The sequence below is a fragment of the Labeo rohita genome, chromosome 7 (genome assembly GCF_022985175.1).
Source record: "Labeo rohita strain BAU-BD-2019 chromosome 7, IGBB_LRoh.1.0, whole genome shotgun sequence".
Lineage (NCBI taxonomy): Eukaryota > Metazoa > Chordata > Actinopteri > Cypriniformes > Cyprinidae > Labeo > Labeo rohita.
Window position 1 is genome coordinate 60,069,319 of NC_066875.1, and position 25,734 is coordinate 60,095,052.

General features: G+C 34.7%; 2 protein-coding genes across 2 annotated transcripts in view; both read right to left on the minus strand.

Annotated features, from left to right (window-relative positions):
* LOC127167921 (solute carrier family 12 member 6-like) overlaps positions 1–23,113 on the minus strand; it is a 30,413-nt gene extending 7,300 nt beyond the window's left edge. Inside the window, exons 1-21 of the mRNA XM_051114339.1 lie at positions 22,982–23,113; positions 21,445–22,099; positions 18,305–18,399; positions 17,270–17,398; positions 16,973–17,119; positions 16,749–16,803; positions 15,258–15,388; positions 14,923–15,164; positions 12,486–12,766; positions 12,248–12,409; positions 12,063–12,161; positions 10,501–10,558; positions 10,238–10,412; positions 7,063–7,181; positions 6,839–6,937; positions 6,622–6,741; positions 4,749–4,853; positions 2,906–3,074; positions 2,628–2,823; positions 909–1,078; positions 690–821 (exon numbers count right to left, since the gene is read on the minus strand). Coding sequence (XP_050970296.1) covers positions 690–821; positions 909–1,078; positions 2,628–2,823; positions 2,906–3,074; positions 4,749–4,853; positions 6,622–6,741; positions 6,839–6,937; positions 7,063–7,181; positions 10,238–10,412; positions 10,501–10,558; positions 12,063–12,161; positions 12,248–12,409; positions 12,486–12,766; positions 14,923–15,164; positions 15,258–15,388; positions 16,749–16,803; positions 16,973–17,119; positions 17,270–17,398; positions 18,305–18,399; positions 21,445–21,652 — 2,892 coding nt within the window. The 5' untranslated portion in view covers positions 21,653–22,099; positions 22,982–23,113. The remainder of the gene's footprint in view (positions 1–689; positions 822–908; positions 1,079–2,627; positions 2,824–2,905; positions 3,075–4,748; positions 4,854–6,621; positions 6,742–6,838; positions 6,938–7,062; positions 7,182–10,237; positions 10,413–10,500; positions 10,559–12,062; positions 12,162–12,247; positions 12,410–12,485; positions 12,767–14,922; positions 15,165–15,257; positions 15,389–16,748; positions 16,804–16,972; positions 17,120–17,269; positions 17,399–18,304; positions 18,400–21,444; positions 22,100–22,981) is intronic.
* A 208-nt stretch (positions 23,114–23,321) lies between these two features.
* On the minus strand, positions 23,322–25,097 carry nop10 (NOP10 ribonucleoprotein homolog (yeast)). The gene is made up of 2 exons (XM_051114370.1): positions 24,895–25,097; positions 23,322–23,682 (listed from the first exon to the last, which is right to left on the minus strand). Exons 1-2 carry the CDS (start codon positions 24,946–24,948, stop codon positions 23,542–23,544), a joined length of 195 nt encoding a protein of 64 aa, XP_050970327.1. The 5' UTR covers positions 24,949–25,097; the 3' UTR covers positions 23,322–23,541.
* Between the last annotated feature and the right edge of the window lie 637 nt (positions 25,098–25,734).

Genomic DNA, 25,734 nt, shown 5'->3' on the forward strand with positions numbered 1-25,734 from the left:
TCACATTTAGTTGTTTTTGTTTGTTTATATATTTATATATGTCTGTTTCCATCTTAATTTTAGTAATTTTTGCGAATTTGTCATTTTTATTAGTTGTTATATTTATTTTTAATATTTGTATTTAGCTTTAATTTATTTTTAATTTAAATTTTAGTACTGTTAATCCTTTAGTGATAAGCATTCATTTAGATTTTATTACTATTCTACAAATTAAAATTTTTGTTAAAATATTTAGTGTGTGTGTGTGTGTGTATATATATATATATATATATATATATATATACACACACACTAAATATTTTAACAAAAATTTTAATTTTTATATATTATATAATTTTTTATATATATTATTTTATAATAATAATAATATAATATATATATATATATTCATTTTAATGTAATATATTTCATTTTAACGTTTATATTATTTCAAGTATTTTTTTTTTTTTCTTCACATTTTATGGCCATAAATGTAATTAAATTGAATATATTTAAAGACTGAAGGTACACGGTGATCCTGCAGGTATTTATAGGTGGAGGACAGGATGAACCCGTGAGGAGGCTAATCAGTGAGTGTTAGCAGGATGATAATAGCAGTCATGTGGATGATCAGGATCAGATGATGGATCAGAACAGGATTTGAGGTTGCCATATGGAATACATTAGCAGCGAAAGAGAACGCTATTTACCATCTCCACGACCTCCACGTAGGCGTCGATGCGCAGGTGATAGAGGAACGTGGCCAGGTCCTTCTTCATCTGGATGGAGTTGTCTTCCATCTGAGCCACGGTGAAGATCCGCATGGCGCACTTACGCCACACCTGAGACGAGCACACAGCATTAGCATTAGCACAGTGGTATATGGGTGCAGCGGCGGTATATGAGAGAAACACGCACGTCACACACACCTTGTGCTGTCGGAGCAGGAAGGGCAGCAGCATCAGCATCCCGCCGTCATGAACGATCCACCACACGTCGATGAAGCCCTCCGTACACGGCTCGCTATTGCTGGGGAACAGAGGGATGTTCTTGGGCACCAGCAGAGCCAGATGAGCCGTGGTGGTGACGCGAACCGTGTCTGAAATAACACAGAGACCAGAGTCAGAACTGTGAAAACACCACCGTCTGATAAACACAAGAACATCAACATGCGACCGGCCTCATTTACAAATCAATGACGGCGTTCAGTCTGATCCTCAACAAATCGCTGTCTAAAATAAAATAAAATATTGTTGCAAAGGCATCATTTCTTGCTTTTGTTTTACTTGAAGGACGAAAGTAAAAAGTAAAAGCATTTAAAAAGCAAAAACAATATTACTAAAACTTTAAGTAAAACTAAAGTGAAAACAAAAACACAAAAATAACATCTTTAAAATATTAACAAAAACTGAAACCAAAAATTAAAACCAAAAGTATTTTTTAAAATTTAGTTACTTAAAATAAAACATTAACAAATTAAATATAAAAAATATTAAAACTTATTTTGATTATTTGCCAAGGCAATGTTTCTAATTATTGTTTACTTTAACTTGAAGGTACTAAAACAACTAAAACTGAAATAAAAAAACTACAAAACTAGACATAATAAATTATAAGAAATTAAACAACCATGAAAATTAAAAATATAAAAAAATAAAAACTAATGCAAAATATTAATACTATTGTTACTTTAAATTAAATTAAATACAAAAAAGTAACTTTTTTATTTCAGCTGGACGGCAACATTTTTAATTATTGTTTAGTTTAAAATAAAAAATAATAAGAAAATTAAAAAAAAAAAAATTAGACTACTTTTATTTTTATATTTTTAGTTCTAATTTATAATTTGAGCAATTTGTTTTATTGTCAATTTAAATTTTATTAGTCTTTTGTTCATAATATTTATTTTTAGCTTAATTTTTTAGTTCAAGTTTTAGTTTCAGTTACTTGTCAAAGAAACAGTTTTAATTTCCACACAAATGTTTTTTTTTATTTTTATCTAACATAATATTATTTAAAATTTTCATCTCAGCTTTACTTCAATTACCAAAAACAATACATAATAGTTCCAGTTATTATTCAGTATAAAAAATAAAAAAATAAAAAAGTAAAAAATAAAAACTATAATAGTATATTAATAACATTATGAGTAATTCATTCGAACAAATCATTCTTAGATTGCAGTCAACAAGTCATTTGTAGAGATCAGTTGATATTATATTTCAATGATGCTACTTATTATTTTTATACTTAAGTATAAAATTGTTTGATATCTGCTCGACACAATAAAAACATACATTTCATGATAACATTTAAATAAAAGCATGCATATTAAGTGGTTTTGCAATCTAAATGGTTAGAGTTTTATTTTGTCTAATAGTTCAACTTGCATGTATTTACAAATTAGTCAACAGAAAATTGTGAACAAAATAAGCCGTCAAACTGATTATGTGTCTATCTCTAGAGACTTGAATTGCTTTACAGTGATGTAGATTTTGCAGCTTATTTGATATTATTCAGCTTCTATCTGCTGTGATATACAGATGCTACTTCCTTTTGATGATCAAACGAAAGAAAACGGTTTGGTTCTGTGTGATCTCTGGCTTTCTTGAACGCAGGGTCTGATGGGAAAGGCTGTTCCGACTCACTGATGAAGGTTTTCCAGCTCTGCGGGTCTTCGCTCTGTCTCCAGGCGTGCGGCCAGCCCATGACCACAGTGTTGTGCCGCATGCCGCCCAAACCGCTGGACTGGATCATGTGACTGATGCCCTCGCGCGGCTTCTGCGCCACGATGCACTGGACGAAGCCCTTCACGCGCTCCTTCTCCATCAGATGCCTGAGCGTCTGAGACACACAGAGACAGACGTTTAGTCACGAACAGCGGCTCTCACACCCTCAGTACCTTTACTAAACGAGAGATAGCGACCTGCTCGGCGGCCAGAGCCTCGCCGTAGGTTTGCAGGAAGTTTCCTGGGATGACGGTTCCAACGATGGTCAAACCCTTCCCCGCTTTCAGCTGAGAGGCGAACGTCAGCAGACGAGGAGATTTGACGTGAGCGTCTTCATCCAGCTTCAGCAACACCAGCAGCTGAGGCCTGAACATCAACACAGACTCATCTTATCATTAAAATCAAGTACATTTACAACATCAACCACTAAGAAAACGATTAAAATTGTCAGTATAGCATTAATAAACACTAAATAGAATAATATTTGCTATATTTACACTGAGTTATTATTCATGAACACTTTTTAGCACCGAAAAAATAATAAAAATACACAAATAGTACATAACAAATGTGACCCTGGACCACAAAACCATTCATAATTTATGAATAAATAAGCTTTCCACTGATGTATGGTTTGTTAGAATAGGACAATAGAACTATTTGAAAATCTGGAATCTGAGGGTGCAAAAAAATCGAAATATTGAGAAAATCGCCTTTAAAGTTGTCCAAATGAAGATCTTAGCAATGCAAATTACTAATCAAAAATTAAGTTTTGATATATTTATGATAGGAAATGTACAAAATATCTTCATGAAACATGATCTTAATGACTTTTGGCATAAAAGAAAAATCTTATTTTGTGGCTATTGCTACAAATATACAAATAAATATAATTACGATTAATTACTATAACACTTTTCAGTACTGAATAAGCTTTTAAAAATTGTGATTTTTTGTTTATTTTTTTAATGAAAACAAAACATGCCATATACTTTAGGATTGGCCATTAAAATGTATTAATTAAGCACTGATAAGCACAAATCATATTTAACACAAACGAGTCTAATTATATAGAATTATTATTTATGAGCACTATTCGTTACTGAAATAAGCTTACAAAGTAAAATTTTGTAAATACTTTGTAAAAATAAACATTAAATTGCATTTATAGTGTCAATATATATTTCATCTTTGGCTACAAAAATCTATTAAAAATATCAATGACTGGTAAGCACAAATAGCAAACACATAATAATTCTAAATATGGATCTGTTATTTACAAACACTTTTCAGTACTGAAATAAACATAATTTTAGTAAATCTTATTATTATTACTAATGTGAGATTGAATATCATATTGCGTGACATTTATAGCCATGCTGAAAGTAACAGCAGATACCTCAGATCTTGAAAATAAAATAAAACTGTGAACTCAGTGTGAACCAAGTGTTTTCCATGACAAAGATCTCATCAGTCACTCAGTATGTAGTTTTACCAATGTTAAAAAGGTTTATTATTTATAAATTAGATTTTAAACTTCGTTTGGGAGCGCAGTGCACTTCTCGCTTCCGAATAACTGTGATATCTGAGTGATTGCATCTGGTGTGGACAGCCAAATTGCTTGTCACTGAAATCTCGTCGAGTCGCGTCACGTCTTGTTAGGACACGGTGTCAACGTCACGAATCTTGGAAAGTGAAACTTAAATTTGTCTGGGGTTGTTGGATTTATTCATGCACATTGAAAATATTTATTAAAAGCTTCTTTCTTTTTACATTTTTATTTACAGCATTATTATAATAAGCAACACTATTAACTTAGTAAAAATCAGACACTGAGCACCCCCCATACAGCCAAAATGGCATGATCCTTGTTTCATAACACCTCTGTGAGACTGATAGTCAAATCAGGCTCCTCCTATCAAAGCATCGAACCACACCCCTAGTGTGTGTGTGTGTGTGTGTACTGCAGCTGTATATGTGATGGTCACATGACTGTATTGGTCCTGATTCACACAAATGTGTGAATGTGTGTGTTTGTACCTCCAGTTCTTAGTGTGCGGCGGACCTTCCTCCAGCCGGAGCAGAGCGAAGCGAGCCGCACTGAGAGACAAACCTCTGATCCCGTCACCCCACTCCTTCTCCGCCCTGAACACACACAAACACACACACACACACACACACACACACACACACACACACACACACACACATATATATCTCTATATTGAAGATCAGCAAACAGAGAAAAACAATCTGAACCAGAACACAAGCCTTTTACTTCAATCACATACACACACACACACACACACACACACCCCATCATCCATCAGTCTGACAGTCTAGATAACCGTGTGCTCCACACCCAGTGAGAAGTGTACTTGATTTTCATTCAATACTGAATCAATAAAAATGTTTACATTTTTTTAGACAGCCATAAATATTACTAATGTAATTTTACTGCTGCATTGTTGTACAGTAATCATTATTACAATTTTTCTAAACCTCAACACTTCATTTCACAGTGAAATATTACAACGGTAATAGTTCTTATTTAAAATGAGTAACATTTATATACATTGTTACAGTTGGTTGTTACAATCACAATTTCGTAGGCCAGATGTGCATCCATGCAAACCAGTTTGATTTACTATTACTTAAAATTAGATTTTTGTAATTTCAAAATAAATTTGTAGTAATTTTGCTGGGTTTTTTTTATTTATTTTTATTTCATTTTATATATCTATAAGGGTTCTACAGTCGCATTTGCGACTGAAAATTACTGATATTTAGGAGCACCATGTGCGAGTGACCCGATCAGAATATTTGTGTTTGCACTAAGGGGAGCTTCAAAGGTTTCTACATGTTTTTGCAACACTGACTATAACATTATTGCCTGATTTTTCTGTATTTCGTCATCAAAAATAGTTTGAAACAAGTCACAACTGAGCCGCTGCGCATCTCCATTCAAACACAGCGCTTTTCCTTTATGAATGAACGTGCATTTTTAAACAAATCTATTGAGTCAATGATTCAATTTCTCACGCATAAAGACAGTCACTTGCTTTATTCCTGAATGAATCAGCTGTTCAAATGAATCAAATGAATGAATGATTCAGTAATTAAATCAGCGACTTGCTGCCACCTTTTGTTAATACTGTTAATTTTATTTGATTGGTAACTTATTCTTTTAATTAGAAATAGCTTATAAAAAATAATATTTTAAAAAACTGGCATAAAAGATGACATACTTTTAATAAAATGCTATTCCAAAGGTAAAAACAAAATTCCCCTGTAAATCACTTTAAGGAGTCAAATATCGCCTCGTAATGCGAAGGCTCATTTTTGATCAGATTTTTTGATTATTGTTTAGAAGGTGCTCCTTAAATTTGACTGAGCTCCTAAACTTCTTAAGTTAGTAGCACAAGTGCTCCTAAAAAGAAAAGCAAGTGTAGAGCCCTGTCTACACAGTTTTTATTCATTTTGATTTATTAGTTTTAGTTTACTTAGTTTAACTTATTTTAGTACTTAAAGTTAAACTAAACAAAATTAAGAATAGTTGACTTGGCAACAAAATTTAAATTTTGCATTCATTTAAACATTTATTTTATTTAAATGTATTTTTTTTTGTGGTTTTAGTTTTTGTTACCTACAGTAACCCTGCTATGAACAGCCACAGCAAACCTGAAGCTTTTTTTCCCTAATTGCAACTTTTGTGCCCATGTGAGCATGTAATTGTTCAGTGCAACATCAGTCTTATTTTATATCTGTCAGAACGACGGACGGCATTCGGATGCGTTTAGAATTCATCACACTTTCAAATTCTTTTAGTTAACACAACACACACACACTTATTCACTCAAACACACACACTCACACAAACACACACACTGCTCTGGTTCCCATGGTGACGTACCCGTGGTACTCGATGTACTTGTAGATCATGCCGGCGATCACCATGGCGACGATGGCATAGTACCATGAGGAAATGAACATGAGAGCCAGACAGATCGTCATGCCTAGAAACGACAGCGTCCTGACGACCACAGCAGATTACATCATCAGACAGAGGAACACCCTCAGAGTGTGTGTGTGTGTGTGTGTGTGAGTGTCTCTGTGTTATTGTGTGTTACCAGTGGTAGTATGAGAATCGGGGTCTCCAGTTGGGCGTCCTGAGCAGCGTCTGCAGAGCACAGGCCAGATTCACAAACAGGTAGCACATGAGGAAGAACCTGCATATGGAGAACATCAGCACACACAACCGCAGCATTAGAGGGCATGAGCTGATGTGAGCTGTGATGATGTTTTCATGACAGTCTCATTCATTAACACTCATTCTGAGCTCAAATTGTCTTACATGGAGAGAATGGGAGCGACGAGGTCGAGTGAAGCGATGAGGATCCCCAGCTCAGCCAGAACCGCCGTCAGTAAAAGAGCCCACGTGGGCTCTCCGTTGGCCTTACCGTGACCAAACACCTACAGAAACACAGCAAACACCATGACATGAACGCTGGACTCTCATCTGTTACGTTACATAAACCAAACAAATCCAACAGCGTTCAGGTAACCGGTTCAGCGGCCTCACAATACCTGCTTTAAGACTAACTCTGTTGACATTATTAAATAAAATTTAATTAAATATATCATTTAGAAAAACTATAAATAAATATATAACAACATTACAAAAATTATTAAAGTTAAACAGAAATTAATTAAATATATAAATAAATTAAATGTACTTAAATATATACTGGGAAAGCAATTAAATGCATAATACTTAATGTTAATTAAACAGTTTTGTATTAATATAACTAGATAAAAAAAAGTTTGTCAAGACAAACTTTGAAGTTTAAAACAGGAAGTTAGAAGTTTGAAGGTTTTCAGTTTGAAGTTTAAACTAGTTTTACAGATAGATATCACGCTGTTAGCATGTTACGATCACGATTAACATGTAACTAGCATGATTCTAACATGATTAGCAAGTTACTATCATGTTGTTAGCACATTTATAACATGATTAGCATGTTACTAGCTTGTTGCTGGCATTGTTAGCATGTTTCTAACATGTTTTTAGCATGATTAACATGTTGTTAACATGTTCCTACCATGATTAACATGTTATTAGCATGATTAGCAAGTTGTTAGCATGTTTAAACATGATTAGTATGTTGCTAGCATGATTAACAATTTACTAGCATGTTTCTAACATGATTAGCATTGCATTAACATATTTCAGCATTATTAGCATGTTGCTAGCATGATTCTAGCATGATTACAATGTCATTAACATGTTTCTAGCATGATTAACATGATGCTAGCATGTTTCTACCATGATTAGCAAGTTACTAGCATGTTGATAGCATGATTAGCATGTTGTTAGCATATTCCTAACATGATTAACAAGTTACTTGCATGTTGCTAGCATTGTTAGCATGTTTTTAACACATTTATAACATTATTAGCATGTTACTAGCTTGTTGCTAACATTGTTAGCATGTTTCTAACGTGTTTTTAGCATGATTAGCATGTTTTTAGCATGATTAGCATGTTGCTAGCATGTTTTAGCATAATTAACAAGTTGTTAGTATGTTTCTAGCATGATTAGCATGTTGTTAACATGTTACTACCATGATTAACATGTTATTAGCATGATTAGCAAGTTGTTAGCATGTTTAAACATGATTTGCATGTTGCTAGCATGATTAACAAGTTACTAGCAAGTTTCTAGCATGATTAACATGTTGTTAACGTGTTTCTAACGTGATTAGCATGGCATTAGCATATTTTAGCATTATTAGCATGTTGCTAGCATGATTCTAGCATGATTACAATGTCATTAACATGTTATTAGCATGTTGCTACTATGTTTCTAGCATGATTAACATGATGCTAGCATGTTTCTACCATGATTAGCAAGTTACTAGCATGTTGATAGCATGATTAGCATGTTGTTAGCATGTTCCTAACATGATTAACAAGTTACTAGCATGTTGCTAGCATTGTTAGCATGTTTCTAACATGTTTTTAGCACATTTATAACATGATTAGCATGTTACTAGCTTGTTGCTAACATTGTTAGCATGTTTCTAACATGTTTTTAGCATGATTAGCATGTTTTTAGCATGATTAGCATGTTGCTAGCATGTTTTAGCATAATTAACAAGTTGTTAGTATGTTTCTAGCATGATTAGCATGTTGTTAACATGTTACTACCATGATTAACATGTTATTAGCATGATTAGCAAGTTGTTAGCATGTTTAAACATGATTAGCATGTTGCTAACATGATTAACAAGTTACTAGCAAGTTTCTAGCATGATTAACATGTTGTTAACGTGTTTCCATCGTGATTAGCATGGCATTAGCATATTTTAGCATTATTAGCATGTTGCTAGCATGATTCTAACATGATTACAATGTCATTAACATGTTATTAGCATGTTGCTAATATGTTTCTAGCATGATTAGCATGATGCTAGCATGTTTCTACCATGATTAGCAAGTTACTAGCATGTTGATAGCATGATTAGCATGTTGTAAGCATGTTCCTAACATGATTAACAAGTTACTAGCATGTTGCTAGCATTGTTAGCATGTTACTAGCTTGTTGCTAACATTGTTAGCATGTTTCTAACATGTTTTTAGCATGTTGCTAGCATGTTTTAGCATAATTAACAAGTTGTTAGTATGTTTCTAGCATGATTAGCATGTTACTACCATGATTAACATGTTATAAGCATGATTACCAAGTTGTTAGCATGTTTAAACATGATTAGCATGTTGCTAACATGATTAACAAGTTACTAGCAAGTTTCTAGCATGATTAACATGTTGTTAACGTGTTTCTAACGTGATTAGCAAATGATCTAATATATTTTAAAACATAATTTCATTATAATTAAATATATAAAATTAAATACATAATATAGAATTACATAATAATAATAAAATTAAAATGAAGTGACTATGAAATGTAGGGATGCACCGAAACGTATCGGCCGAAATGCTTGCGCGTTTTGTCAGTAAAGCCGGTTCTGTAATCAGCGGTAAATGGCATCAGGTGCGTGATTACAGAACCGGCTTTACTGACAAAACGAGCAAGCATTTCGGCCGATACGTTTCGGTGCATCCCTAATGAAATGTATTAAATATATAATAATGTTATAAGTAATTTAATAGAATGAATTAATAAATTATAATTAAAATCTAAATGTAATTTAATGTGAGAATATATTACAAATCAAATCTTAAACTAAATTAAATTTGATTCAAATTTAGTCTAAAAGATACACACACATTTGATTAATGCATTGTTTTATGAATTTTATATGTATTACTTAACAGCTAATTTACATATAATTTAAGTGTAATTAATTAAATGTACTATTTAAATTACATATAATTCATACAACATAAATAACAGCAAAAGCTGGAGATTTAGTCTTGAATTCTTTCAGTTTTCATGCAGCAGGTGTGTGGTGTGTGCGGTCAGTGATCTGCGCCGTACGAATGTGAATGTGAACGCGTCTGACCCTCAGGAAGGGAATGATGTTGTCTTTAGCGATGGCCTGCAGCAGGCGAGGAGCTCCGGTCAGCGATTGGAGGCCGGCGCCGCACGTGGAGAAAAACGAGCCAATCACGATCACCCAGGGGGTGGGCCACGAGAGCGTCCCGACAACCAGGTTCCCCTTCACCGAGTCTCCAAACCTGAGCATCAGAAATAAGACCAACACAGTCAGCATTCATCATGCATTTCCAACAGAGACCGACAGACAAATGTAAGGAAGTGACTAACTTGTCTCGAAGAACAACACCCTCCACACAGGATCCAAACAGCACAACACAGCTCAGATCTGAGCCTCAGGTTCAGGAAACAGCAGCAAAATTGATCAAACAGAGAGATCTGACTGAGAAAACACTGGAGCCGATCAGAGCGTCTTCATCAAATCACAAATGTGACCAGACGTCATTTCAGTGATATCCACCTTATTTTTCAAAACGGAAGTAAGCCGTTTTCTGTGCATGTGAGAGACTTCTAGTTCATTATCTGCTATAGGGAAATAACGAGAAGAATAACAAAGTGCAGTAAACAGTAAAACTGTTTGCACTACAAACCAGTGTGTTCATAACTAAGATAATACATTAAAATAATATGGTAATAAACACCAGTCTGCAATATCAAGCAACAAAACAAGCTGCTTTGTACAGCTTAAAATTTCTGGAAGCGAATGACACCGGAAGCCAGACACATTACATTTACAAATGGCTGCGCCCACTCTTAAGAGAAAAATAAGGTGGAAGGTTCGCTTTTCTGCATCTTCTATAAGTCACTTTGTATAACCGGTGCCTGCATGCAACCGTGTAAAATATAAAATTAAAATAATAATAAAAATAATAAATGCTATTACAAATTATTTTAATACTTAAACTAAAATTACAAAAACATTGAATAATAAAAAAATATATAAACAATAAATCATTTTAAAATAAAGTATTAAAAATAACCAAAATAAATAATTAAATACACTACCAGTCAACAGTTTTTGAACAGTAAGATTTTTTAATGTTTTTTAAAGGAGTCTCTTCTGCTCACCAAGCCTCCTTTCATTTGATCCAAAGTGCAGCAAAAGCTGTACAATTTTGAAATATTTTTACTATTAAAAATAACTGTTTTCTATTTGAATATATTTTAAAATGTAATTTATTCCTGTGATCAAAGCTGAATTTTCAGCATCATCACTCCAGTCAGAAATCATTGTAATTTGCTGATTTGCTGTTGAATATTTGAGTAAGTTGAGTATTTTTTTTCAGGATTTTTTGATGAATAGAAAGATCCAAATATCAGCATTTATCTGAAATAAAAACTTTTGTAACACTATACACTATACCATTCAAAAGCTTGGAGTCAGTAAAAAAAAATGTTTTTTGGGGTAAAGAAATTATAGAAATGAATACTTTTATTTAGCAAGGATGCTTTAAATTGATCAAAAGTGATGATACAGATATTTATATTGTTACAAAAGATTTCTATTTCAGATAAATGCTAATAATAAATGTTTTTTGAGCAGCAAACCAGAATATTACAATGATTTCTGAAGGATCATGTGACTGGAGTAATGACGCTAAAAATTCAGCATTGAAATCACAGGAATAAATACCATTTTAAAATATATTCAGATAGAAAAGAGTTATTTTAAATAGTAAAAATATTTCAAAATTTGACTGTACTTTGGATCAAATAAACGCAGGCTTGGTGAGCAGAAGAAACTTCTTTAAAAACATTAAAATTATTAGTCATTATTAGAACCCGTATGGGAGAGCTCTGTCTCATCTTGTGTGTGTGTAACTGAAGGATACAGACGAGTGAGGTGGTGAGGATGGCCAGAATGGTCCCGATGGGAATGGAGCGCTGGGCGTCCTTCAGATCTCCAGAACGGTTCGATCCCGCCATGATTCCTGACACACAAACAAGTGAAAATACATCAGTGATAGTGCGTTATTATGAACACAGCCTTAGATTGACTGTTTGACTGCAGGCTCACCGGTCACAGAGGGGAAGAAAATCCCGATCAGCAGCGTGAAGGACGTGGTGATGTCAGCGAACACGTAAGGGAAGCGATTGGACACGGCGGCTCTGTGGGCCGAGTGATGCGAGCCGCGCTCCAGGACGTCTCCTTTAGAGGAGTACGAGCTCCAGATGTTGTCTAGACACAGGAAACACACACGTGGTTATGTGTGAACGTGAGTGTAGCACGTCTGTGCTCAAATCCGTGCATTTACCTGCGATCACGCCGCTGGCGAGTCCTGGGATTCCCTGGATCTGCTTGACTTTATTGTGTTCAAAGTATTCGTCGCACGTGGCGTTCGGCTCCGAGCTGTTGCAGAAGTGTCGCCACAGGTCCGTGGTTTTATCCGGTGCGGCGGCGGTAACGGGAGAAGCGTCTGTGCCGTTGAAGCTATCGCTAACGTTAGCGGATTCCTGCGGTGGAGGATACATCTTTGCACAATGACCGTCCTTCAGCTCATGCTGAGCGAGACTCCTGTTTCCCAGCATACAAACACTGCAGGACAACGAGCGCATTGGTCAGTCAGGCTGTCAATCACTCACAGCGGCCAATGAGAATTACTGTTATGGTCAATAACCACTAGAAACAATATTATATGCATGTGAACTCTCACGATGTTTGCTATTTGCAAGTTACTTTTTAAAAAAATAGGAAAAAAAAAATGTTTAACTGAAAATCTAACAAATTTGTTTTTTTGTTTTTTTTTAATTTGAGTACAAATTTAATATGTAATATTTATTTTGAATGAATTAATAGTTAATACATTAAATTAATATAAATTATTTACAAAAGGCATTTGTACATCACTTTGACTAAAAACAGCAGAAAATCTACAACGTTGTCAATTTATAATATATTTCAAGTTTTATTTCAAATTCAAATATATAATGTTAATTTTATAATAAAGTAAAATTAAATTAATTAATTAATATATTATTGTATGATTAAACAAATATATTATTTACAAAATATCTAATTTAATTTATTTGTGCATCACTTTGATTTTGAGTACAAAGTGAATATATAATATTAATTTTAGAATGAAGTCAAATGTAATAAATGAACATATAATACTATAAAATTAAGCAAATACAGTCGTGTGAAAAAGTTAGGACACCCTACTGAATTTCATGGTTTTCTGTATAAGGGCATAATAAAAAATTATTTAGTCCTTGGCAGGTCTTAACATTTGGAAAATAAATCCTCAAATAAACATCATCACATGACATATCACACTGTGTCATTATTTATTTAACAAAAATACAGCCAAGAGGGAAAGGCCATGTGTGACAAAGTTAGGACACCCTACGAGTCAACTGCCTGTAGATCCACTTTTAGCAGCAATATTTTGAAGCATTCATTTTCTGTGTGTTTTTATCAGTCTCTCACATCGTTCTGGAGGAATTTGGACCACTCTTCTTTTCAACGTTGTTCCAGTTTATTGAGGTTTGTGGGCATTTGCTTATGCACAGCTCTCACCACAGCATTTGAGTCAGGATGAGCTCTAGACTTTGACTGGGCTACTGCAACACCTTGATTCTTTTCTTTTCAGCCATTCTGTTGTAGATTTGCTGGTGGGCTTGGGATCATTGTCCTGTTGCATGACTCAATTTTGGCCCAACTATAGATGTTAGACAGATGCCCTCGCATTTGACTCTACAATACTTTGATATACAGAGGAATTGATGGCCAACTCAATGACTGTGAGGTGCCCAGGTCCTGTGGCTACAAAACAAGTCCAAAATGATCAGCCCTCCTCCAGCATGCTTGTCTTTTGGTATGGGGTGTTTGTGCTGATATGCTCTTTAGGTTTTCACCAAACTTGGCGCTGTGCTACATCTCCACTTCGGTCTCGTCTGTTCAAAGGACATTATTCTAGAAGACTTGTGTTTTGTTCAGATGCAACTTGCAGACCTAAACTGAACTGCATTTTTTTTTTTTTTTTTTTTTTAGATAGAAGATGCTTTCTTCTGCCAAGCCTTCCAAACATACCATTTTTGTCCCATATTTTTCTAATGGTATTGTCATGAACTTTATCATTTAACATGTTAACTGAGGCCTGTAGAGTCTGAGGTGTAGCTCTTGTGTTGTCTGCCATTTCTCGGAGCTTCACTGAATAATGACACGGTGCAAATTGTCATGTGTTGTTGTTCATGTTTTATTTTCGAAATTTGAAGACCAGCCAAGGATCATTTTTTTAATGATGTCCTGATACGGAAAAACCATGGAATTCAATAGCGTGTCCTAACTTTTTCACATGACTGTATATTATTTTCCAAAAATTATTTAATTAATTCATTTGTACACCACTGGATAAAATCAGCCAAAAATCTGACAATGCTGTCATTTATAATAAATAAATGTAATAACTTAATAGTTAAAGTGCATGATCTGTGATGATATAGAAAAAAAAAAGTCAAATATATAATATTTTCTGTCACTAAATTTGACAGTATGACTGTATGTATATATCTGCATTACACTGGTCATCAGTCATCACCAGCTGGCTTTGATTTAAAGGTTATTTAAGTATACAGTATATCTAATTACATTTACGCAAGCTTGTTTTGGTAAATAAAATAGGTTTATTTCACATGGATGTGATATTATGAATCACTCGTGCAGATCCAGCGATCGTCACAGGTACTCACGGGAAGGACGGCGGGCTGAAGGCGGACACCAGCGCACCGGTGTAGATGGACAGGATGGACACAATCACACAGGCCAGAAAAACAGACGCCAGCTTGTTGACGTATTTGACTCCCACGAACACCAGCAGCGACATCAGCACTAAGAAGATGGAGCCGTAAATGCGCATGTTGTTCAGCATGGCCGCTGACTCGCCGTCAGGACTGTCTGAAACGAAGATGGCAGCGCTGGGAGCAATATACATCTGCAAACAACAGAAGAATTGAACAAAAAACTTTAGATTTAAATCAACATTAGAGAAACGTTATATTAATGTTAGATATGAAGAATGTCAAACCAGTAGGATCTCGATGGCCCCGAGGATGTACATGGAGCCGGCAAAGGTAGTACCCAGGTAGAAACAGGAGCCCACGGCTCCGCCGAACTCGGGCCCCAGCGAACGGGAGATCATGAAGTAGGAGCCGCCCGCTGGAGGAGCGAAAACACACACATAGACAGACAGACAGACAGACAGACAGACAGGTGTGTTAGTCACTACGTTAACTCTACAACAGAAAGAGACACATTCATCAAACCAGCTTAACATCAGCAGAGGCAGATATGATACTATAAGTCTTAAATAAATAAAATGTGATGCAATCTAGGAAAACCCAACACATGGTGAAATTGTACCTTATTTAGGTTTTGAAAACCCAATTTTGACAAAAAATGACATTCTACCAATTTTTCGAATTTCCTGAAAACATCCCAGCACGACATTCGATGGGTTTTCCCAGATAGCATCACAAATATATCTAAAATATCTATAAATATTAATAATAATAATATATATATATATATATATATATATGTATACACACACACACACACACACACATATATATATATATATATATATATATATATTATGCAAGTGTATTTTTATATTTATCAAATAAACATTATTATTTACTAATTTATTACATTATATATACACTGCTGCTCAAAAGTTTGGGATCAGTAAGAATTAAAATGTTTTTCAAAGAATTCTTATGCTCGTCAAGACTGCATTTATTTAATTAAAAACACAGAAAAACAACAATACTGCAAAATGTTATTTATTACAATATAAAATAATGCTTTTTATTTTAATATACTTTAAAATATAATTTATTCCTGTGACGCAAAGCTGAATTTTCATCAGCTGTGACTCCAGTCTTAAGTGTCACATGATCCTTCAGAAATCATTCTAATATGCAGATTTATTATTAGAACTATCAATGTTGGAAACAGCTAGAAACAGAAGCTGTGATTCTTTTTTTTTTGATAAACAACAAGTTAAAAAGAACAGCATTTATTCAAAATGTTTTCTAACAATGTAAATCTACGCTGTCACTTTTTATTCATTTAACACATCCTTGGTGAATAAAAGTATTAATTTCTTTCAAAAAAAGAAAGAATAAAAATGTACTGACCCCAAACATTTGAAAAATAGTGTATATTGTTAGAAAATCTTTCTATTTTAAATAAATGCCGTTCTTTGTAACCTTTCAGTGATCAAAGAATCCTGAAAAAAAAGTATCACAGGTTCTTTCTACTGCAAAAGTGATTAAAATGAGAAATCAGCACCTAAAATCTTGTTGAACAAAAAAGAGATTAAGTCCACTTCATTATGAGAACTAGGCTCTACACGATCACATTCACACTCACAGTGTAACATCACACTCAGTAAATCAGATCACTGACACACATCAGCCTGGGCTGTTTATGAAAGCGTTACTATCGTCTCCTGACACACTTTCTGAGCTCATTAATGCTCTTTTCTAGTTGAACAGAAGAGAAAGTTCACCTGGCACCACTCCATTAGTAGCGATGGCACTCATAGATATCGCAGTCAGCAGCGTCTGCATGGACAGAGACTCAACAGTCAATAAAATAATATAATAACACTTATGCAGCTTCCTAAATATGTATGTGTGCGTGTATGTACATGAATATAAAGATGAATATATAATAGATTAAATATAGATATAGATACTTTAAAATGTATGTTTGTGCGCATGTGAGACTCACGCAGCAGCAGCATATGAAGACGATACACAACGCCTGCAGGACTCCAGCCGTACCGACGACCCACGTCAATCTGAGGAACAGAATCACGCCGAAGATGTTCTGCAGGCACGGCAGATACACGCCCATGAAGGTGCCCATCTGTGGAGACTGATGCCAAACACAGGGAATCATGGGAAACACACTCATCAGTAATGAACTAACATCTGACCTAAAGCTGAGATTTCACGTGACAAAGCAGTGTTTTACTGCATCTGGAGCCTGTTTATAATTCTGTGTGTGTGCGTGTGTGTGTTTTACCTTTCTGCTCTTGCGTTTCTCGCCAATGCTCTCAGCCTCCTCGTGCTCTTTGGCTCCCTGCGTGAGGTTTGTGTAGTTCGCCAGACGATTGAGCAGAGACGACACTTTGGGACGAGTGTCCATCTCTTCCTACAGAGAGAGAAACGCGCACATACACACATCAGATGACAGGACTATAAAGAACATTCATTACAGAGAGAAAAATAGGTAGAAAAAAAAGAGACAAAAACAGAATCTGACAAGAAAAGTTCAGGTTCACTCTAAAAATCAATATAATTTTGAAAAAACCCTAACTATAAAGTGTTCTTGAATCGTAATATTATTTCTATTATAATTAAGGTTTTCCTTCCAAATTCAAATGATTCCATTTAATTTTTTTTAAATTGTGTACATTCATTGAAGTAAAACTGTAAACATACATAGATGTTGTTCTTGTTTTCCACTGAATTGAATTTACTTGTTTTTATTTAGTTAGAAAAATAAATGTAAAAATTTAATTAAAATGTAATAAAATCAAAATGGAAAAGTAACTTTTTTATTACATGATTGTCATCAAAATAACGCCACAGATGTTACAAAAATAAACACGTAAATATACACATTTATTGTTGGTTTACAGAATGTAATTTACTTAAATAAAATGAAGTTCATCTTTGAAAAATAGTTTTTATATGCTTCAAATGTCATGAAGATAATGTTACAATGCAAAAAAAAAAAACACATATTAAAACTGTTAAAGTTCCTACAAATTGGCTTCATTTTTTATGTGAAATGTAATTATTGCAACTTAATAAAAAGGGTTTTTTTGTACATTAATTAAGCAAAACTACAGATAAACACCTTTGTTGTTTGTGCTGTACTGAATGTAATTCACTTCATAAAACAAATAAATTCAACTTTTGAACAAATCTTTGCAACACTGTAACTCTCCTAAAAACAAGCTACTTTCTTGTTTCTTGAATGAAAAAAGTTATTTTTTCTTTTTTTCTTTTGACATCTTTGTGAGATTCAGCCAACAAAAATGAGAGGGCAAACCTCAAACAGAGCCAGATTCCTGTCGTAGAAATCATCGTCATCAATGGCGTGAGAGTTATTGATGTAAACACTGGACAGCTTCACACCGCCGTCACCTGACACAAAACACACACAGATTTACTAGACTACTGATATTTGTTAAGTTTAATGTAGTATGAGTGCTTGGGAAACCTGCTTGGAAACTAATTTTACAGCTCCATGTAGTGCTTCTACTGACACAGAAATGACACAACAAATGTTTGGTCAAAATAAACTGCATTTCAGTAAAGAGCAACAAAACAGGACAGATCAGCGACGGATCACATGACATCTTGTCGCCATCAGCAAACGCACTCTCACTTCCCAAACACACACACATACACTTAACACACTTACAGCATCTTCTGCTTCCTGTCACACTCGAACATAACGACACACCCTGTGCAAACATAAGACCCTATAAAAGCTGGGGGGAGGGGGGTTCTGTTGTTCCCTTTTTGTTTTTGTTTTTTTTTGATGCAGTTTTTTTCCTCCTAATTTTAAATGTTCTGCGTTTTCTGGATTTGTTATTTAAACTCAATTTTATTGATAAAAAACATGTCTAATTAATCGAAATCATGAAACTCAACAAAAATTACATTTTTAGGGCCCTGTGAATTTTAGTTTCTCACATTTGGTTTTACATTTTCCATATTTACTTATGTTATATTTATCAGGTTTATATTTATTCTGCATTTTCCGTTATTATTACATTTCTAATTTCTATGTTGTAATATTTCTAATATTATTTTTCCAATATGACCACAGTGATCGACCAACAGAAATATTATATGTATATATATCTCTCCAAATAAACACAGACAATAAACGTGCAGAGATTTGCATGAGTTTTGCGCACACACACACACACCTGTTGCTGTGTCACTGCTTTATTCACTGAGGTGCGCCGTCCACGTGTGAAACACTTTAAGCAACACAATGGCTAGTAAGTGTGTGTGATTGTGCCAAACCTTCACACACATTCCTCATCTGTGTGTGTGTGTCTTCTGTGCATTAGGGAGTGTTGCAGCTAAACTCACAAGACAGTCAGAATTACATAATTTTTCTGAAAAGAACTTCCTGTTTCAGATGATGATGTTGCACAGTCACACACTCGCTTACTGCACAGTATGAACATCTAGTGTACTTTACTGTAGGTTTGCATGTTTTATTCAATATACACATGTGTATTGACATTAGTTTATGTACTAATATATTAATACAAATTAGAGACTGATCGATATTGAGTTTTGTTGACATGATGATGCGTTTAAAGAAAAGCAAAAAAAAGATTATTCGCTGATATTACAAAAATCTATATTGATGTGTTGAAAAAAAAGATCAGAATGAATAATTTGGAAATATTATTTATGTATTAGAATTTAAATAAACAGTAAGCATTAAGACAAACATTAAGATCAGTGTTAACTAAAATGTAAACGTTTTAAAATAGTTATTTTAAAGCTGAAAAATAAATTAATAAAATATCAGATGAACAACTAAACCATAAATAAGAACTGAAAATTTTACCTTGGCAATTAACCGAAATTAAATAAGCACTAAAATGACTCAAAACTGAAATAAAGCTAAACAGAAATACAAAACAATTTAAAATATTAATAAATACTATAACAGTATTTAAATAATAATAAAATAACACTTATTAAAATATTGTAATCACACTGTAAAATTTGGTAACCTGCAACTGTTACCTTCAAGATCAATTACTACTTAATTAAACCTATAATAATTGCTTTTGTCTGGAATAAATAAATGTGCATCAAAGGCAAAAAAAAAAGGATTTAAGCATAAAAAAGTGTAATACTGCTTTAAATTGTTGTTGTCTTTCCAAAAAAAAATATTAAAAAGTTTTCTGTTTAATTTAATTACATTTTAGTTGTTGTCTTTCTGAGCAAAAAATAAATATCATACATTTTTCCCTAATTTACAGAAGACACCTACTAAAATGTCATTCAGTGTAACAATCTTGTCAGGCATATACAACAAAAATCAATTTATGACATATTAAAAGATAAATTACTTTCACCCCAAATACTCTACATTTTTTTCATTTTTAAAATGTTTGCCCATTTGTCAGTAAGAATTTTTTACTCATTTAAAACACAATAAAATGTAATATACTCCCTTATTCTTTTATATGTTTTAATATGTATAAGTCAGAATAAGCATGTTGTTTGAATTTTTACATAAATATTGTGTTACACTGAATGACAATGTAACATTATTTCAACCAAATTTTTACATTTTATTCTCCAAAAATTTATTTGAAACCTTAAAAGTAGACACTTTCTATGGACATAAAATCGATTTTGAAAATTTCTTTTGACACAGACATCTTAACGTCTTTGACCCACGTATTTGAGTTGGTTCAGTGATATATAATAATATTTTGGACATTACAAAAGCCAGTTAATTTAATTTCCTATTTTAGTATTATTCTTTCTTTTTTTAATATTTAATTTATTTACAATTTAATTTTACAAATCATGCATCACAGGGTTAATAATCACATTAGGCATTTATCTATTTCTAAATGTAAGACCTCTTCAATGATCATTAAGACTTTTGTTGTACCATTCAAGATTTTTTATGACCTTAAATTTGATCGAACTGAATTTAATTTAAGACTTTCTAAGCACCAGGAATCCTGGAAGAAAATCACAGATATGTGCTTGCGTTGCTTGTGGGTGTTTCTCACTGAGGCTCTGTCCCAAATGGCTCTATCCATGAGACTGTAGGGTGTCATTTTAGCTTTCAGAAGGGTGCTCACAAGTGCCCCCTTTGCAGCCGATATATGTACTTCTGCTGAGCCCCCACTGAGGCGAGCTCCGTGGCAGACTTCTACCTGACAATGAAAGCGGCATTACATCACGAATGTGCGGACTCAGAGGTTTAGGGTGCGATATGGGACAGGGCCTGACTCAATTCAAAACAAATAGTATTCGAGTGCTAATCAGAACTTATGCAGCGAAACATCAGCCCCTGCCTGTGTAAAACACTGACCTGCTTTATCACAGATGAACTCACAGTCGTTCATCATCTGGTGTCACACACTCACATTCACAAGGACGAAAAGACTGCAGAAAGACAGCGTTTCTCACCGTGTTCGAGGTGACTGCGGTCCGGCGTGTCGGCCCCCGCCGAGGTCGTGACCCCTCCGGACGCCTCGCTGTGCAGCTCGCTGCGGTTCACGCTCTCCCTGGAGCCGAAGCGGACCCTGCCGCTGGAGCGTGAGCTGACGTCCGGCGACGTGTCCGGCAAGTCCTCGGCTTTGGTCGGCGTGACGGTGAAACGCACGGACGACGCCATGGCTTCCCGCGCCGCCACCGACTGCTGCTGCGGCTCCGACAGGATGACGGCCCCGGGGCCCTGCTGCTGCGACGAGCGGTGCGACTCAGCTCACGGCACGCGGCGGGAACGACACGCCCCGATGCGTCGCCATGAGACTCTGTGTGTGCGAATGACGCTTCTACGATCTACTATTAAACACCTCCGCAACCTACTTAATAATAAAATTTTAATAGTACACTGGAGGGTGGAGGTAGCTATGCATTCAATGCAAATATCTCCCAAAAAGAGCTGATTTGTTCTCAGATCAGCTCGTGTGGTTTGAGTCTGGTTTCTGACGTGTCAGCAAAGACTTTGGCAGAATGGTTTTTTTTCACACGTAATGAAAACCTCTGTCTGACAGCGTATGAAAAATTAACCTTCCTCTACTGTAATGCAAAATAAATGAAGGCTGATTAATACAGAACGCTGTCATGACAAGCACAGCGATTTGACGGGTAAAATGTGTGTGTATGTGTGTGTGGGAGAGAGGAGAAAGAGAAAGAGAATAAAACAGAGTCAATACACAATGCAAAATGCCACAACTAAAAGAAGGAGACTGGTTTAGCTGGTCATTGGGTAGTCCAAACTGGTTTAGATGGTATGTTAAATATATGCTATCTCATGGCCTACATCATAAATAATATATTTATTTAGAGGCTGAGAGCATATATATATATATATATATATATATATATATACACACACACATACACATACACATATACATATACGTATACATGTGTGTGTGTGTATACACACACACAGAGAACAATAGCTAAAGACCACCTAAATCAATCCCTCAAAATCTATCGAGCAGCCTTGTTAGTATTTTGGGCATCGCAGTGAGCGCGGCATTTTGGGGTGTCGTGGTTTTACCATCCGTTTCCCATGGTACTATCATAGTACGCTTTTTAAAATATGACGCCCAAAAATGCTGCTCAGTCAAGCAGTTCTCAGGCTCTCGCTCCTGTGTCGCTCATAGTGCTGTCTATGTAGTACGCTCGCTAGCTTTTGCAACACAACCTGGCCGTTAGTTCCTGCGACACTTTCTATGACACAAACGGCACCTGAGCGCCTCCATTAAGCCAATTATAATCAGATCACAGACACACACCTGACAGCGGCTCGATCGAGCCAGATGCCCGGTATATGTCATTCTAGATCTTCGTATCATCAATAAACCCGGTTACCTCAGAACAAGCGCGCGAGATGTTTGAACGCATAAATACACAAACCCGCATTAACGGTCAAATTACTCGTTCCCGATCAACACGGCCGATTCGCTTCAGGGTGAAGACGCTCGTTTACCTCAAGACTGCTGTCACGGGTCGGCTAAAGACCGGCTTTGTGCTGGACGGATGAAATCCGGACTGTTATCGCTCCACTTTCGGACCATCAAAATCAGCACGTTTGACTGACTACGGGCGTAAAGCGCGCTCCCGAGAGGCACGCTCTTTGGCGTCGTGACGTTAGCGCGCAGGATGCGTTGTAGGGAAATGTAGTTCTTAGCAGTTCTCCATACATTTATTGTGAATAGTACTTTCTTTTCTTATCTATTTTGTATTTCAGTTATGTTTACTTTATTTAAATGCAATTGTTAACATTAAAATGTAAAACAAAAAATTCAAATAAATTTGGAAAACAAATATACAAATCACTCATTTTATTTCACTCCACATGAACATTCATTCACATTTACATTGTGAATAAACTAAACTGAACAAACATTGAGTCAATGACAAAAATTATGTCATACTTTTAGTAATAAAAAAAACAAACATTATTAAAAAAAAAAAAAAAAAAAAAAAAAAAAAAAAAGTGTAAATGAATTGCATAAAAGTCCATTGGTGGTCAGTCGTCAGGTCCGTTTACAGCACAGGTCGTGGTTGTTGCGTCAGCAGCAGGCCGAAGCGTTTCTTGATGGTAATGCGGTGTCTGGAGAACTTGTCCTCCGGTGAAAAGCGGGCCGGATGCGCCGAGCTGGTGGGCTGACCTTTCGGGTCCTCTCTCTGCAGAAAAACAATCATTTATATTAATTTCACATGTGACGGCATACAACACCACATCACACAAAACTTAGCATGGCATCAGTATGTTTTTTTTTTTTTTTTTTTTTTTTTGGAGAAAAAGTACAGGAAAAAAAAAAAAAGGTTATTATTTTTAAAATTGCATGATATTATGTTTTTCACACTACCAGTCAAAACATTTTCAATGTTTTTTAAAATTTCTTTTACTTACCAAGTACAGCAAAAACAAAAGTTATGAAACATTTTAACTACTTAAAATAACTTTTCTATTTTAATAGATTTTAAAATGTAATTTATTCCTGTGATTTCAAAGCTGAATTTTTAGCATCATTACACAAGATCCGTCAGAAATCATTCTAACATTCTGATTTGCTGCTCAAAAACATTTGTTATTTTTATTATTCATTTTCATTGTTGAAAACAGCTGAGCAGAATGTGTTCAGCTTTCTGTGATGAATAGAAAGTTCAGAAAAACAGCATTTATCTGAAATAAAAATATTTTGTAACATTATAAATGTTACATTATCATCACTTTTGATTTTGAAACCATCCTCACTAAATAAAAGTATTAATTTCTATAATTCTCGAGCATCAAGTCAGTATATTATAATGATTTCTGAAGGATAATGTGACTGGAGTAATGATGCTGAAAATTCAGCTTTGATCTCAGGAATAAATGACATTTTAAAATATATTCAAATACAGAACATCTATTTTAAATAGCAAAAATGTTCTCAATATTACTGCTTTTGCTGTACTTTGGACCAAATAAATGTAGGCTTTGTACTTCTTTAAAAACATTAAAAATCTTACTGTTCAAAAACTTTTGACTGCTAGTGTAACCTCCATGTATTTTGGCTCTAATATGATTCATTATTGCTTAAAGTATCACGGTAACTCCCTATGGTAATCATTCAGTACCATCCCAACAAACACAGAACGTTCCCATTTGGAGAACCAAATAAGAACATTCATCCAACCTTAAACTAACGTTCCCAGAACGTTCTGAGACCCCAAAAAATGTCATATCAGCTTTATACACTAACAAAATACTTTGAGACACATGCTATCATTATAATACGGGTTTCACATGAAACTACGTTTAAAACACACGCTATATTAGTTGCACATGCGATTTTAAGGCCAAACATGTCGTGTTTACAGCGTGTTTAAAGCCGCTGCCTGCGGACTCACCTTCAGAGTATAAACTCTGTCGCCGTTCTCGTTCAGATAATATTGCAGGTACATGATGAACTGTGGACAGTCGCAACCGCACAACAGATTATCAAGTCGATCAGTTTATTTCAGTGAGATCCGAATGGAAACCAGGTCTATAATCAGTAAGGTAGCGAGCGGCTAAAGCCACACGTGTGCGCGTGAATCCAAAACAAACCGGATGTGAGGATACCGCGCAGAGGACGATGGGAAATAGAGTTTTTACAAAGGTCAAGCGTGTGTAGACAGACTGCCACCTGCTGTGCGACAAAATGCAGATGGATTAACATTGACCCTAAACAAAAAATGTTATTAATGTAAATAGATATTAGTATTAAATTGTTGTATAAGATAATTTTGTAGTGTGTTGTAACACAGGCATGATGAGGTGTGTTTGTTTTTGAAAGTGTGCAGTTTAAATCTGCATTCTGCATTTGAGCCGTGAGCAACTGAAACAGGTGTGTTTAACTCTATTTACATTCACTTTTCTTTAGAAATTAACCAATTCTTTCACTATTTTCTGTAAACTAATCTGACACTCTAAAGTCAGCTGGATTCTCCATTGTCAGATATTCTACTAAATGTAATGCAAATGGTAAAAAAAATGGTTGATATTCTTTATATATAGCAATACTTATATTGATAGACTATATTGACAATATTGATAGAAAAAACATTGTAATATTATACATTGTTTTAAAATTGTAAGCTAAACTACAAAGATTCATTGATTGGATTTATAAAATCTAAATTGTATAGTTCCAGAACACATCATTTAATTTAATTTAATTTAATTTAATTTACTAAAAATGAACCTTT